Below are 17,404 nucleotides of genomic sequence, written 5' to 3'. Positions count from 1 at the left end.
TTCACTAAAATTTTTAAACATGTAAAAATCTTAATAGGACTTACCACATTTATTTATGATTAATTTTAAATTCGTGATGCACGGATATATAATTATTTATATAAAAAATTTATTTAATTATAATAAAATTAATAAATTTTATATAAAAATAAAAATTTTGATGTAAAATAAGTACGTAAAAATATAAACATCTAAGATTAATATGTAATTATAATAAAGTTTAGATAAACTTTTTTTTATCATATTCATATATACAATAAATGATATTTAAATAAAATTTAATAATATTTGATTTCAAACAATTGAAAGTTAATCCATTTAAAATCAATTTTGTGTATAAGAGTATTTCAACTATAATTTTTTTATTATAATTATCTGATTGCAATTGTAAATTATGTGAGAGTCTATCGCTTATAAGAGTAAACTTTACATAATATTTTGATAGATCTTATATAATTTTAAAATCTGATTAGCTAATTATAGTATAATTATTTTAGTTAATATGCTCTCCAAATTTTTTTTCATAGTAAATTATTTTATAATTAGATAAGATGTTGAAAAGTTAAATTTTAATTTTGTCCAGTATTTCAAATTATTATGCAATGTTGGAAATTAGAGTCAAGAAAGTTGCTGATTTTTGTACTCAATTTAAAAAACTAATTGTCAAAGACTTTTATGTCAATAGAAATTATTAAAGATTACAGATGCAATTTTGAAAAAAAAAATGAGGTTAAAAAATCCACATGAATATCAATAATATATATCATTTTTAACTTAATTATTGAATTGAAAGCAAAAAAAAAAAAAAAAAAAAAATTACTTTAAAAAAATTCAACTTACCAATGTATAAAAACTAACTCTTTAGATTGATTAGTATGTTTTTAATCAAAGTTAGAATTTGATTCACTTTATTTTAAGGAAATCATTGAATTAGTAAGTCAATATATAATTTTAATAAAAATAAATATGAAAATAAGAATTAACATTAATTTAATTAAAACTTAATTGTTTAATAAATATATTTCTTCAATAAAAAAGTTACCCAAAAAATAAAATAATATAACATATTTTTTTAATAAATGAATAAATTTAAGAAATCTCCTAACCTTGCATTATTAAGTATTACTAACTATTGATTAAAAAAAAAAATACTAACTATTATATGCTACAAAATTCAATTGCCAAAGCACATAAGTGAACTTTGAATATATTTAAGTCATTAGTCGAGGCATATAACTCCTTTTGAACCTTCATAATAGCTACAAAGAATCTATCATCAACAAAATATAAAAGTATGGAAAAACAAAAAAATCTCTTCAAAACTTAGGATTTGTGAGAGGTTTTCGTCTTTTCATGTACGAGAGTTTTCTTCCCTCAAGATCTCGAGGGGTTGGTAGTTTTTGGTGTTAGATAGTCATTGGGCAATTAAGGTTGCATACGTGATCAGTTGGTAATGGCAGAGAATTGGTGGATGAATGGAAAAACCTAAGACTAACTGAGATGGAGAAAGAATGTGTAATCATAGAGTATGATCACATAAAAGCTGATTATAATGAGGAACAATGGATGGTTGGAAGTCTTTTGACTTCACAAGCGTTCGATAAGGAAGCAATTTTTGGCACGCTAAGGGTGATATGGAAATTAGGCAAGGAGATGACAACAACGGTGCTTGAAGAGAATCTGTTCTTGTTTAAGTTTGGATAAAAAAGTGACAAGAAAAGGGTTCCAGATGGATCACCATGGTCATTTGACAAGGACCTCATAACATTCAAATATTATGATCGAGAACTTCCGCAAAATGAGTACAAGTTTGACAGAGCCTTGTTCTGGATCATAATTTATGGGCTACCCCTGGGAATGATGAACATAGTAGTGGCAGAAACGATAGGAAATTCAATAGGGACAATGAAAGGGAGAGTTTTTTGAGGATTAGAGTGGAGATTGACATTACAAAACCCTGTCGAAGGTTCGTGTCTCTGGCAAGGAGAGGGGCAAAAGAAGTTTGGGGCCAACTCAAATACGATGGACTACCAATTTTTTGCTACATCTGTGGCAAGTTAGGTCACACAGAGACTGAGTGTGAATCAAACAATGACAAGGAGGAAGAGCAGACAGAGAAGAGGCAATATGGTGACTGGTTAAGAGTAACCACAAATAGGGTAAGGGGGACGATGAGGAGGGGAGAAGGCAGAATTGTTGGTTCGGGATTAATGGGAACAACTAATGGGAAAGGAGGAAAAGATAATAGAGGAATGAACGAACAGAAAGCTCCCAAAAAAACACAGGCCAATCGTCATCACAAGAGGGTGGTCGGAGAACAATCCAAGCCAGGAAACAATGGAAATTCCGAGAAAACAGGAGCAGATGAAACTGGTAGTAATGACAAGGGATATGGGAATGAGAATGGAGGATTTTTGGCAACCAAATCAAAGGGAGTAAATGGGAGACCAGCTCATACCCATGCAGATTCTCCTATAAATCATACAAAAGAAAGTGAGTTGACATCTAGGGAATCTTGGTTCAAGCAACTGACAAGGGACGAGATCATGGGACAGTCTTTAATGCAGAATAATGAGCAACCACAGAATATAGAATTGCATGGCAGAGGGAAAATATTAATGGAGGCACATGTGGACAAAATGATATGGAAACTACCCATAAAGTGGCGTTACAAGATGAGGAGGCAACGTCTTTTAAAAAGGATATGGGGACAGTGCAAAGGAGACAAGTAGGGAATAAACAAGGATGGAAAAAGAAAGCCAAGAAAGCAAGTAGAAGTAGAACAACCATGGCGAAAATAGATGGGAAAAGGAAAATGGGTGATAAGAATGTGACTTCATGGAGATTGATAACCAGGGGAAGAGAAGCTATGAAGGTGATGAGGAAGCAGTACAATTCTCAGAAAAATCGACGGAGACTGGATTCTAGTCTTACCGGGGTCAATGAGGTGCATAGGATGGAACTTCCACGATCTTGGGAACCCACGAGCAGTTCGGGCTCTTCTGGATTTGGTGAAGAGCAAAGATCCTCGTGTAATATTTCTGAGTGAAACTAAGCCACATGCAAGAAAGCTAGATAGAATCAAAAGAAATTATGGATTTTGAGGGTTGCTTTGGAGCGGATGCTGAAGGCAGTAGAGGGGGCTTAGCAATAATGTGGAAAGAAGAGATATCCTTACAGTTTCAAAGTTTTTTTGAAAAACCACCTTGATATAAAAGTCAAAGGGGAACGGGATCAAAATAATTGGAGGTTAACTGGCTTTTGTAGTGAACTTGAAACGAGTAAGAGGGATGAATCATGGGCTTTAATTCGACATTTTGCAGGACAAAGTGATAAACCGTGGATTTGTTTGGGAGATTTTAATGAGGTAATGTGGAACCATGAAAAATCATGAGGGCCACTAAGGAGAGAAACTCAGATGGAAGCATTCCGAGACGCTTTATTGGACAGTGGTTTGTAGGATTTGGGATTTAAGGGACAGTGGTATACCTGGGAGAGAGGCAACACTGAAGAAAACAACATTCGAGAAAGGCTGGATTACGTGGTGGAAAACAAAAGGTGGTTTGATATTTTCCTAGACTATGAGGTACAACATTTTGTAGTGTCAACATCGGACCACATCTCAATCATGGTGAGCACGGCAAGGGAGGAAAGGATTGGAAAGCACCAAAAAGGAAAAGCATAGAATTATGGTTGAAGCATGGTGGACTAAAGAAACAGGTTGTGTAAAAATAATAAACAATGCATGTGAAGCTAAGAATGGGTGTTCAATAAAAGAACAAATGCAGAACGTGGGGATCCAGCTTAGGCATTGGCATGTGAATGAGGTGGGATCCATGTAACAAAATATGAAAAGGCTTAAGGAGGAACTTTTAATGACAAAGTCAGCAGCACCGAGTGAAGAAGGTTTTGAAGCATGAACAAAGAACAAAGTAGGAGATTAATCAGTGTATTGAAAAAGAACAAGTATACTGGAAATAGAGGTCTAGAATAACCTGGCTTAAAGAGAGGGATAGAAATATAGCCCTTTTCCATGCCTAGACGAAAAATAGGAAAAAAATAATATTATTTGGGGTTTGGATAATGCTGGTGGAAAATGGTGCGAGGAGGAAGCGGATATTGCGTGGCCACTGACTATTTCAAGGATTTATTTAGAGCACAAAATTCTTCCAACTGTTACAAGATCTTAGGGGTAGTGGAAACCCAAGTAACAGACGAGATGAACAAAAGCTTACTCGTAAAATTTAAAGCGGAAGATCCAACAGGCTATAAAACAAATGCATCTCAACAAAGCACCAGGACCTGATGGTATGCCTGCCCTTTTTATTTTTTTTCCAAAAATTTTGGCATATTATAGGAATTGATGTGACTTTGTTTTGCCTCTCTGTGTTGAATGATGCTAGGGACTTGTCCGATTTTAACCTAACCCATGTTGTCCTTATATCCAAGGTCAAAGATCCCACCAAGATAACCCAATATAGGTCTATAAGTCTCTGCAATGTGATTTACAAAATCATTTCAAAAGTTCTAATGGATAGATTAAAAATCACTTTACTTGTGTATCAGTGAGACCCAAAGTGCTTCCGTACCAGGTAGGCTTATTACAGATAATATCCTTGTAGCCTATGAACCACTCCAAACCTCAAAATCCAAAAAATATGGGAAGAATAGGATTTTCGCTTTGAAGCTAGATATGAGCAAGGCCTATGGTAGGGTTGAATGGAATATTCTTAAAACAATAATGTGAAAAATGGGGTTTCATAATAGATGGATTGCTTCTGTTATGAAATGTGTTACTTCTGTTAGTTATTCTCTTGTTATCAGAGAGGGCACTTCAACAAGGATATCTACTTTCGCCTTATCTTTTTTTTTATGTGCTCGGAAGGATTGTCTGCCTTATTAGATGTGAAGCAGAAACAAGATAGTTTACATGGAATAAGAGCACGTTGAGCTGGAGCAGAAACAAGGTAGTTTACATGGAATAAGATCAAGTTGAGCTGGCCCGAGAGTAAATCATCTCTTCTTCGCTGATGATAGTCTGCTATTTGCAATGGCGAATAGGAGCGAAAGTGAGAGGGCGAAGGACGTGCTCCAGAGATATGAAGACTGCTTCAGCCAGAAAATTAATTTTGATTAATCAGCCTTGTTCTTTAGCTGAAACATTAATGAGTCACAACAGTCACTGATACAAAACATCTTTGAAATTCGTTCCACCACAAACATCGAAAAGTACTTGAGTCTTCCGTCCAAGGTTGGTTGTAACAAGAAGAGGTCTTTTGAGGAATTAAAGGACAGGATAAGCGTAAAGGTGAATGGGTGGAGCTAAAGAATTCTTTCACAAGGAAGAAAAGAGGTGTTTATAAATGCAGTGTTATAGTCAACCCTTACCTATGCAATGGGTGTCTTCCTTTTACCATGCTCTTTGTGTGATGAGTTTAGCAGGATAATTTCCAATTACTGTGGAGGCACGAGAAGGACAAACGAGGCATTCATTGGTTAAGTTGGCCAAAGCTATATTTGCCGAAAAGGGATAGAGGACTGGGATTTCGAGATATGGCCACTTTCAACAAAGCCCTACATGGCGAATCACGCTTGGAGATTATTGAACAAAATGGATACTTGTAGCAGAGGATTTTAAAGACCAAATATTTCCCATATGGAAATTTTAGGGAAGCTGGTTTAGGCAATGCACCTTCACTTACGTGGAAAAGTATTTGGGCAGTGAAAGGCATCCTACAAAAAGGAATGATGTGGAGAATTGGAGAAGGAAGGTCAGTGCAAATTTAGAGGGATAGCTGGATCCCTTTCACAGAAAATTTTCATCTGACCACAGAAAGAGGGAATTGGAATATAGACGAGACAGTAGCAACCTTGGTGGACGAGCGGACAAAATTGTGGAATTGGGAAGCCATTAGAGAACGGTTCTCATTGCAAGAGGCAGATGCAATATGTGCGATGCCACTCAGTAGAAACGGGCTACTGGACAAGTTGATATGGCACTTCGATTATTCAGGGGAGTTCACGGTAAGAAGTGTTTACACATTTCTCAGCAGAATACTGGTTGGAAATGAAGGAAGCGTGATAGGGAACCAGCAGGACAGTCAACCAAACCACATTTGGAGCAGAATCTGGGCAATCCAAATCCCAATGAAGATCAAGATATTTTTGTGGCGGGTGTGCCATGAGATCTCCAGTAAAACAAAATCTATTTCATATGAGAATTGTTGAGAACTCGGAATGCCACAGGTACAGGCATGCAAGTGAGACAGTCTCACATGCAGTGAAGGATTATGAATGGGCAAAGCAGGTATGGACTTGTTTAGGATTTCATTGGGAGGAGGGTGAGGAAGTAAATACCGAAATGGAAAGATGGGTGAATTGAACAAAGACGAGGTACAACTTCCGGCACCGGGAGCGTGGACAGTTTGGAAAGGTTGGCAAATCTTGAAGCGGCCCATTCTCGAGAATTTTTATCAACTCCAATTCGTGTGTGCATTAAGCAGCCATCTTGTTAAAATCAAAAAGTCTCTTATAACACTAATGCTAGTCCAAGTCATGTCGATGCATCTAACAGCCTAAGACAAGACCAAGTAAAAAAAAATAGAAAAGATAAGGCTTTTTAACCTTACACCAATTTCGCAGATTGGTTCATACCCAAATCCCCAGCTGATTATTCCTAAACAATCTTTTTGGCATCCTAAACAAAACTATTCCTATTCAACCTTCACAAATTGGCCCATACCCATATACTTTTTCGATTATGAATTATGCTTTTCAAAATCTTGGTATTTATCAACCTATCCAGCAGCCAAGCTTCCCAATAAACCTTTAGGCATATACACCTAATTCTATTCTAAGATCTGCACCTATGAGTCAAAAAAATACTCAACCCAAATAATCATTAAGTAAAAAAAAAAAAGAGAGCCATCATTGATCCAATCCCTGTGACTTACACTTAATTATTCCCACTACTCTTTAAAAATTATCTGATTGTACTAGTTCTTTTAGAGCCATTAAAACCACTTTAACCTAAATGGTTTAATCCTGAAGCTTGATGTGATTATCACTTTGGGAATAAAGGCCATTCAACAAAAAATTACTTTGTTTTCAAATATAAGTTGCAAGGTTTAATCAGAGATGATGCATTGAGTTTTGAGGATAAATGAGAGCCTAAGATTGTTAAAAGGGTATTGCCTAATTATCGTGGCTGAATAACTTGTCCATGGCATTACTGTGATCTTAAAGCTGGAGAATAAGATTAGGCAATAGATTTTAGGATTTTTCCTAGGAATGTTTTTAGATACTTTTGTTAGAACAATTTTTAATTTTTAATTAGAGATTTTTTTCTTATTTTTCTTATTATGTGATAGCATTTAACGCATGCATCCATTCATATATACATTTTTTTTCTTTTCTTGTATAAATTCGTAGTAGACATTATCCTAATTCTTAATTGTGACAATAAGGTTCAAGAGCCTGATTATCACGGTAATCTCTTTACCACTTATGGAGCTAAAATAGCATAGTCAAATTAAGAAAAACAGAGTAGATTTAGCCCAGATAACGAAAATGCTAAAAAATTTGAACAGAGATAAAGATGTGGAAGAAGCCCATATACAAGTATCCCAAAAGGCATAGTCACAGCAAGCATCACCTTTTGGGGCATACTTTTGTTCTAAAATACCTTTAACAACTTCATCAATTACAATCCTTGATGATTCTGAAAAGTTAGAAGCTCAAAAGAAAATGGATCTTATAAAAGAAAGGCTTTGAACTATTGAAAAAATAGATTTTTATGGATCTATGAATGCATTGGAGCTTTGTTTGATGCCAGATGAGATTGTTCCACCCAAGTTTAAGGTCTAAGAATTTAAGAAACATGATTAGACTAAATACCCAATGACCTATATCATTATGTACTGTAGAAAGATGGCTACCCATGCCTATGATGACAAACTTTTCATTCATGTATTCCAAGACAGTTTTACAAGATCTGTTGCTATGTGGTATGCTCAGTTGGATAGAACTAAAATCACTTTGTGAAAAGAATTGGCTAGAGCATTCATAACTTAGTACAAGCATATTGTAGAGTTAACCCCTGATCGATTATCTCTACAAATTATGCAGAAAAAAGATGTTGAAAGTTTTAAAGAATATGCTTAAAGGTGAAAGGGTGTTGCTACCTAGGTTTAACCTCCTTTAATAGAAAAAGAAACTACAATTTGTTGTCAATACTCTTAAGGCTTTATATTATGAAAAAGATGATTGAAAATGTAACAAATAATTTTATCGATATGGTCATATCATGAGGGATAATAGATAATGCCATGAAAAGTGAGAAGCTTAAAAATGATAATGCACCTGGCATAAAGGATGTGTGTGTACCAAGAATGGAAAGAGAAGATGTTCAAGTCATGATGTATAAAAGGAAATAGGTTATAAGTTTTATCCTATATATGATGTACCAACCTTACAACCCTACTGTAAATAATCTTTTTTAGAATTCTTATTTTTACCAACCAACCCAACAATCAACTATTCATATAAGTCATTATGCCCAATCTGTTACTCGACCATTGAATGGCCAAAAAAGATTAAGAAATAGTCTAGTGATAATCCCAATTTCAATTTTGATATTTTACCTCTATTGGTAAAGTACCAGTACCTCACCCTATTACCTTTGAAAGCAACTCTGAATCCATTAACCAAGAGTTATGACCTAGATGATAAATGTGATTATCACGTGGGGGCAATTAGACATTCGACTAAGAAATGTAGACAATTGAAAGAAAAGGTTGAAAGCTTCATCCATAGTGGCACCTTGACCTAAAAGCTTTTTGAGCAATGAAAAATTGTTTTATCATAGGTTGATTACTCTTTGTATATTGATTTCTTAGAAATGAAGTCATTGGTTTCTGATGAATTTTGATTGTTTGGGTTCTTACAAATGCAGGTGAAAAAAATCTCATTGGTGATTATTATTAGGAATGGGTACCTTGAGCCATTTCTCTGAACATTTCATTCTTTTCAATTTAAAGATTAAAAACCTTGAGAATTTCTAGGGATGAAAGTTTCAGAACTTCACCCTATTTAACCATGATAACTTTAAAAATTATTAATCTTTGTTTGGGCTGAGTAATGTGATGGTTGATTAATGTGTAAATCTTTTAAGGTACTTTCCTAAGTTTTTTGAATTTTGATCATTTAATAAATGTCAAGGTTATTTTAAACACTTTACCATCTAAATTTCTTGAGTCATATTTTCTCAATTTGTTTAGTGTTTTGGCTTGTCCTACATTCATCTTCTTTTTTAATCTTTTACCAAATAATCCTCTGAACTCATTTTAGGATAAATTTATTGAAAAAGATAAATTTACTTGATGTCCTAAATAACTCTTTTAATCATTCTGATTGATGAACTCTTAAATGACTTTGTTATCAAAATGCATGAGTTGCCAAAAAAAAAAAGCAAAAAAGATTGATTGTGAAATCATGCATTTGGGGTATTTAAATAAACCTAAAGTCAATCAAAAAACAAGTGGTTTCTTGAAAACTTCTTTTCAATAGGTATCCATACTTGAAATGAAACATGATCATCTTTCAATTTCCCTTCACAAAAGAAGAAAATATCTATTTACTATCCCTTTTGAGCCTATTGATTATTCTTTCTGAATGAACCCTAACCAAGGATTACCCTCCAAATTTAAGGGCAAGTTTAAGAAGAAAAGGGATCTCGTCAAGAGGGCATGTGATCTTGAATTGAGGGTTAGAAAATAATACCTTATGTTAAGGAGGAAGCTTGAAATAAGATGAGTTTTAAAAATTTTGAACTCATGTAAAAAAAAAAAGAATAAAAAAAAAGTGAAAAGTGAAAAGGGATGTTTTGAGAAAAGGAAAGATGTTTCTAGGAAAGAAATGATGCTTGATTTGATCACCTATAAATACATTTATGGGCCTATTTATCATTTCTTTCAAAACCCTAAACCCCAGCCTACGTTATATCCTTTAAAAAGTCAATTTTGATCAAACGTAGATATCTAAATTAAAGAGTTTTTCTTTAGAAAATCGCCATTAGTTTTTTATTTTTGATGAATTTTAAATGTTCAAATGCATGATCGAATATAAAAAAAAAAAAGAAAAGAAAAGAAAAAAAATGAAGCTTTGGGGTGAAAACTCGAAAAGGCAGTCTAGAATAAGATTGAAACTTTGAAAGCAACTCATGCCTTTTCATGTGGCACCAAGGAGAATTTCTTTCAAAAGCCTAATGAGGTCGATCTCACTATGAAGATTACCTTTAAAATTTAGGCCTTGTTCTTTTTTTCAGACTTGAAATTTGAGTCTAACATAGTTGGTCTTGACATTTATTAAAATTTTACATATCAAAAACTGAAAGGAATGCCAAAATAAATTGCACTTTAAAAGACTATTTTCAATTGTAAGCCTAGATGAAAAGATGTTCTTGTTCTCATTTTGTGGCCAAATTTTTTTAGTAATTAAGATCCTTCTTAATATGCCAAATCATTGCATCCTTGTAGAAGAGTTAAGTTATGATTCATCATCCTTATTTGAGGTAGTAATCACCAGTTTTTAAAAGATTTAATCACATACGAAAGAGAGTTGTGTAGGGCAATTTCCATTGCTATTCTTGGAAAGTTTTGAGAAATGTTTAAAATGTATTGGATCTCAATGCTCGTAGTGGGAGATAAATGAATGCTATAAGAGACCTATTTAAGGTAAGAAAATGCCAAATGTAAGGGATTGATATTGAAACAACTCACTATATGAAAAGAATGGTTTTCAAAAATGAAAATGTTGAGAATATCTGCTTTAGGGTGTGAAAGAACTTGTCAACTAATTAAGAGGCTATGTCATGGAAAGATGGAAGGAAGAAAAAGTCTTAAGAATCCTATTACCATAATTAAGAACATTTGATATAGAATTCATGCATTTCATTTGTTGCATTTCATGCATTGTATGCACCACTTTTATTTCATATGTTGCATTCATATTTTTCTAGGGAAAATGATGTTTGATAAAATGGAAATTTTTTATCAAACAAGATTTTACCTCAGGGTATATTTATTAAAATTTTTATTATCAATCTTAAAAACCTTTGGGTACATTTTTAAAACTGTTAAGCTTTTTTTAAAGTCCTTCTGGCAAGATCTATAAGACCTTTGGGCATGATTTTTTTAAAAACCTATAAATATCCATTTTTCTTTTAAAGTGGTTGAACATTTGTTTTAAAGAAGCATTTTTGAAATTTGATTTGTAAGAACTTTGGGTAAGATTTATAAGTTTTCTAAGCTAAATCTATTTTAGAGTTGAGATTTGTATGACCTTCAAACATAATCTCCAAGTCCTCCAAGCAAGATTTATAAGTCTTTCGAGCTGAATCTATTTTATAGTCGAGATTTATAAGACCTCTTACCTTTGGGTGTAATCTCTAAGTCCTTCAGATAAGATTCATAAGTCTTTTAAGCTGAATCTATTTTAGATTTGAGATTTGTAAGACCTCCGGGTATGATTTATAAAACCTTTGGACATGATCTTAAAGGTACCTCTTTTAAAAAAAAAATGTGAAGCCTTTGTTTTAAAATATAATTTTTTAATGTTAAGAATGATTTGTAAGACCTCCGAGCTTAATTTTCAAGTTTTTTGGATGTAATTTATAAGTTGTGTGCTTTCATTTTTGAGTAGCCTTTCAAACAAAAAAAAATGTTGAATAATTTGGACCCAAACAAAATGGATGTCTTTTGACTTTGCACAATTCCTACTTCACAAAAATTGTGCAAAGAGGGGTAATTGTAGATATTCCATTTTGTTTGAGATTTTTTTTAAGAAAAAAAAGAGTTTTGATTGAAAATTAGGCTTAATTGCGAAGTTTCATTCCCGATAAGAAAAATATTAATTTTAATTTTAACTTTAATTTGATGTATTTTTTATTATTATTTAAAAATAGGTCAAAAGTTTCATTAAAAAACAAAAATTGGGGAAGAACAAAGTCAAGAATTTGTCCAGAAATCGTGTTTGCATTGAATTGGAAACAAAATCAAATCTTCTTTGAGAATCTATCCTGGACATCAAATTGGGTAAAATCTAATCATGGAAATTATGTGAAGTCAATAATAGATTGAATAATTATGGATAGTCATAAATCAAACCATAAATTTAGGGATTCAGTCGAGTTATTTCTTTTAGAATTAAAGGGAGTTAAACCCTATATAACTCAATAATACAAGGAGAAACTAGAAAAATAGAAAGTGAAAAGGGGAGGGATGAATCAATTTGGGTGTAAAAAAATTTTTCTAGACTTAGGAAGTTATGGGAATTGGGTTTGGTTTTGATTATGGTTTTTTTTTTTTATGGATTTTGTTTGTTTCTAAATATGAGATTTTGGTTTCTAAGGAACTTATAATTTTTGTTTTTTTTTTTTCAAATCAAGTGGAATTTCTAGAAATTGTGGAAATCTAGTTAATCTAAGTGTTTCTAGGTTTTTATCATTTGAATATTTGAATTTTTTGATGAAGGACAGCAATAGGAGAGGTTTTGGCAATAGTTAGGTTTTGGAGTCCATGGCCATTTTCTAGGTTCATACAAGGTTTCAAGGAATGTTTGAAGATTTTGGCTACTATTTGAGGATTTTGGCATTGGAATCTAGAAAAGCTGGCTAGTGTTCATCTGTCATCTAGAGAGAAGCTAGAGAGAAACCAACCTAGAGAGAGAGGGGACTGAGGCAACTGAAAGAAAAATAGATTTTTTCCTTTTATACAAAGGCAATACGACACCATTTTACACAACCTAACCTGCGTCCTAACGTGCGTGGATCCATACATGAACCTGATTAAGGCTCAACCCGATGGCAAGGTTTGGCTTTTTTTTTTCTTTTTCTTTTCATTTCTCATTTCTCATTTTTATTTTCCAATTTTTTTATTTTTTGTTTCATTTTTTACTTATTTATTTTGTTTTTTGTTTATTATGTATTTATTTTAATTGTAGATGAATTAATTAAAATTTTTTTAATATTAATTAGAATATATGTTTTTTTTTATAATTTTATATTTATTGCATGATGAGATTATGTTTAATTTGATTGCATGATTATTAACATATTTAATTGCATGAATACTATTATTGCATGATATAATATATTATTATCACATGGTATTATTTGGATGATGATTTTTTTAATTGATTTTCTTTCCTTTCAAATTTAAAAAAGAAAAAAAATGTTTTAGAAAATAAAAATTTCAACATTACCAAATTATTGGAGGATTTTTTAGGAACTTAAATTTTTATGGATTCTACCAAACTATTAGAGAATTTCATAAATTAATTTCTTTTATAAAAAAAATTATTATTATTATATCATATTTTGATCTTACCAAACTATTGGAGGATTTGTATATCAAATTATATCTTATTAAACTATTAGAGGATTTGTATCTTAAATTAAATCTTACCAAGCTATAGAAGGATTTAATGCGATTTCTAAAAATAAATTTATAAAAAAATCTCACCAAACTATTAGGGGATATGCATCCCAAAGTAAATCTTACTAAAATTATTAGAGGATTTTACTATTTATTTTTGTGAATAAAATATATTAATAAACAAAACGACAAGCCTCTTAAGAGTGGCACATTAGTTTTCATGAATACTTTTGAGGTGAGAGAATTATCTTAATTGCTACAAAACTATTGGAGTAATTTTAAGATCAATTTTCAATATTAAATATTTTGATAAATCATAAATATGGTTAAGACTTGGATAATTTGAAATCAAATTGGTATCATCCTTTGGATGGGTGTTGTGAGGATGCTATAACATTTCTCACTCGTAACCATAATCTCGAACCTAAAATCTAGTTTCATAAACTAGAATCTACTATTTAAAAATACCTAAATTAATTTTGTGACTCATCTTTAAAATGTGATAGATTCGATTAGGTGACCAATCGCACTTAAACAAAAAAGATTGATGACGACTCCTAAAATCTATATCTAACGGTAAATCTACAGATCTATACATTATGATACTTCCCACAGCAATTATAAGTAGATCTAGTAATTCATATTTCTGTGTCATGTCTCGTATCGTATTTCACATGTGTATTGACATGAATTATTAAAACATGGATACAACACAAATTATAAAATATGTTTAAATTCTAAACATGCACACCACATGTTTATTATACGTATTACATACGATACGACACGATTAACACATGTATAATTAATCCATTTAAACACAATACGAATAAACATGACTAATACGAATATATACAAAAATATGACTAAAATAATAAACAACTATAAATTATCCATCATTTACAACTTAATAAACTTGGCATATTAATAATATAAAAAAATATTTGCATATTAAAAAAAATAATAATATTCTTTTAATATATATTTAATATATATTTAAAATTTAATATTTCATAACTATATTAATTTTTAGTATCAAATTTAAAATGATAAATTATTAAAGATTAAAGAATAAAATAATAATGTATAACACTAATATTAATATTTATATTATATTTATATTATTAATATGAAAAAATAATTTTATAATAATTATTAAATGAGTATCATAATTAAATGTTTAAAATAGTTTTTATATGATATTAAATAGCTAATTAAGTATCATAATTAAAAGATTAAAAATTAAAGTAATCTTTATATGTTTATATTAAATTAAATTAAATATAAAAAATATGTTAAACGTGTTAAATATATTAAACGTATTAAACATATTAAACGTCTATTTGTATAAAAAAATTAAATTAAATGTATTATTTGTATTATATAACATGTTTAGACGTGTCAACATATATAAAATACGAATTTTATCGTATTAAAATTCATGTTAATACGAATAAACAAGAAATATATTTTTTTAAAGCACATATATAATTTTTTTGTATTGTTTTAATGTTATATCATCGTATTATGTCTGAAATTATCATATCAATTATAATAAATTAAAACACTTAATTTGGTCATGTACTTAAAATTAGGGAAAAAAAAAGATATGATTGGTAAGCATTTTCCAGTTTTAATTTTATCAAGAGATTGCTGCCAGTGGTGGGCTGGACAATAATACGCTGTTTAAAAAGATTGAGTCTCCTTGCCAAATTTATACTCGATAAGGAAAACAAAACATATTGCAAAAGCTGCTAACAACTTGTAAAAAGGAAAACAGTACCTGAATTTACATATGGCAATTATGTGGTTCACGTCAGGATTGTATGGGTTAAGTCGTTTCACATCGAGTTTGGTTTAAGTAAATTCGATTGCAATTATTTTAGATCAGAGAAAATTTGAGCCATTTTAATGTTTTTATCGTTCTGTTATCATATAGAGGTCAAATTATTTTGGCTAAAATACTAAAAATTTCCTACACTCCACCATTTTATTTAAATAAATTTTTATATTTTTATTAAACTCAAATAAATTCACATTCTTTATTTTGTACTCAAATAAACTTTTAAATTTTAATTTATTTCCAAATAAATTTTTAGTTTTTAATTTATATCTAAATAAACTTTTCACATAAATTAATTTTTTCTTTGAAATAAAAAACATATCTAAAGATAAATAAATAAAATAAAAACTTATTTGAATACAATAAAAATATAAAAATATATTTAAATAAAATAATAAGTTTTAAAGATTTTTTAAAATATTTTAACAAATAAAATTCATTAGAGTTGGATTCCAAACTTTGGAGTTTTAAAATCTATTCAATTTAATTTCCAATCAGTTTTTTAGGTTGTGGATTTAAATCCTTTTATAATTCGTGTTAATTTAGATTCAAACTGTTTCGATTTGACTTGAGCAGGTTCGGTTGGTTAATGTTAGATTAAATTTGGATCGGACAAGTTGCATTTCTAAATTGTGCAGATGAAGACAAATCACCAAATCAAAACATTTCCACACAGCTGAAAACTGTAGCAGCAATTGACGTTTCTATAAGCAAGAAAAACACTTAATTTATAGAAATGAAAAGATTTTAACTTGAACCATAACGTGAAATTTAGTTATTGGGAAGAGAAGCGGAGTGGGCAGATTGGGAACATGTAATAATTATATCTTGCTGATACATGTAATGATTATACCGATATATATTTCTTTCCTGATTTCTGTTATATTCAGAGATTCAACAAAACAAGCAATGAAACAAAACGTAACGGCATAAAAATCCATCAAAACTGAGCTACCATGGGATATAGAACCAATGAGATCCTTGACCAGGCAGCCAGATTTTCAATAAACCTACTGAAATTCAACTATACCCATATATATATATACAAAGATGTGCAAAGAGGGAGGGGGAGAGAGAGGAAGAAAGAGTGATGAAATTCTATGTGAAAACAGGAGACTAATTCTTCCATGAGCTGTTTGAACAGTACTTTATTCTTTTTGAAAAGATTTTAATCAAACTGATTCATAAGGCTCTCTCCAGGGACCAACAGAGATTGGTCTGCCATTTAACCCCAAAGGAGACCGAGAAAGCTGCTGTCTAGAAATCTCTCTTAAAACAGGTCTCATCTCAGGCAGTCCATGTGACCGGTCGATGATTTGCTCCGATTCCTGCTTTATTTTTCTCACTTGGCTATGAACTGCAACCGTACCCATGTCCTCCTTTCCTCTGAAATTACTGTTGTTTTTGCCCTCCATCTCCCTTCTTCTGTATTGACAACGCTTTCAACAAAATTTCACAGCCTCTGTCTCCCTCCAAATCTGTATCCAAACGTGGATGGGGATATATATATATATAGAGAGAGAGAGAGAGAGACAGAGAGAGAGAGCGAGGAAGGAAAAGATAGAGAAGGGGAGGCGTCGGAGGGCAGGGAAGGGAAAGTTTGGTGGAAAATAAATACCTCTTCTGGCTAGTGCTGCGCGTGAACCAATGTGCTTCTTGGTCCATACAGGTGTCATTGGACGGTGTTTTTCACTCCAGATGGAATTGTGGATAAAGGTTCGCCAGATTAGATAAACCATCCGACCCGGTCACCGTTTAATGGGTTTGGAGGACGGGAATTGGAAATCAAGACAAAATTTATATAAAATTTTTAGATAAAATTTGTCCAAATTTTTTATTAAAAATGAGTAAATAAAAATTTTAATAAAAAATTAAAATTGATAAATTATTAAAAATTAATGTGAAAATTAATAATATATAAAAAAATTATTAAAAAAATTATTTATAATTTAAATTTGATTAATATTTATTCAATGATAAAATTTTATTAATATTTTTATAAAAAAAACTTATTTAATAAATATATCAAAATTTTTATATATTTTTTAAAATCTACTCTTTTAATCTATATAATAAAATATTTTAATATATCAATTTTAATCTTAAATTTTAATTTTTATTTACTTAT

General features: G+C 31.0%; 1 protein-coding gene across 1 annotated transcript; it reads right to left on the bottom strand.

Moving 5' to 3' along the window:
• Positions 1 to 16,186: 16,186 nt before the first annotated feature.
• On the bottom strand, positions 16,187 to 17,026 carry LOC111289722 (uncharacterized). The gene has a single exon (XM_022880990.2). The coding sequence runs from the start codon at positions 16,689 to 16,691 to the stop codon at positions 16,449 to 16,451; it is 243 nt and encodes an 80-aa protein (XP_022736725.1). The 5' UTR covers positions 16,692 to 17,026; the 3' UTR covers positions 16,187 to 16,448.
• Between the last annotated feature and the right edge of the window lie 378 nt (positions 17,027 to 17,404).

The sequence above is a fragment of the Durio zibethinus genome, chromosome 11 (genome assembly GCF_047325235.1).
Source record: "Durio zibethinus cultivar Kanyao isolate XHJ-2024 chromosome 11, ASM4732523v1, whole genome shotgun sequence".
Classification (NCBI taxonomy): Eukaryota; Viridiplantae; Streptophyta; class Magnoliopsida; order Malvales; family Malvaceae; genus Durio; species Durio zibethinus.
Note: the sequence above shows the minus strand (reverse complement) of the source record. Positions and strands in the feature narration are given on the sequence as shown.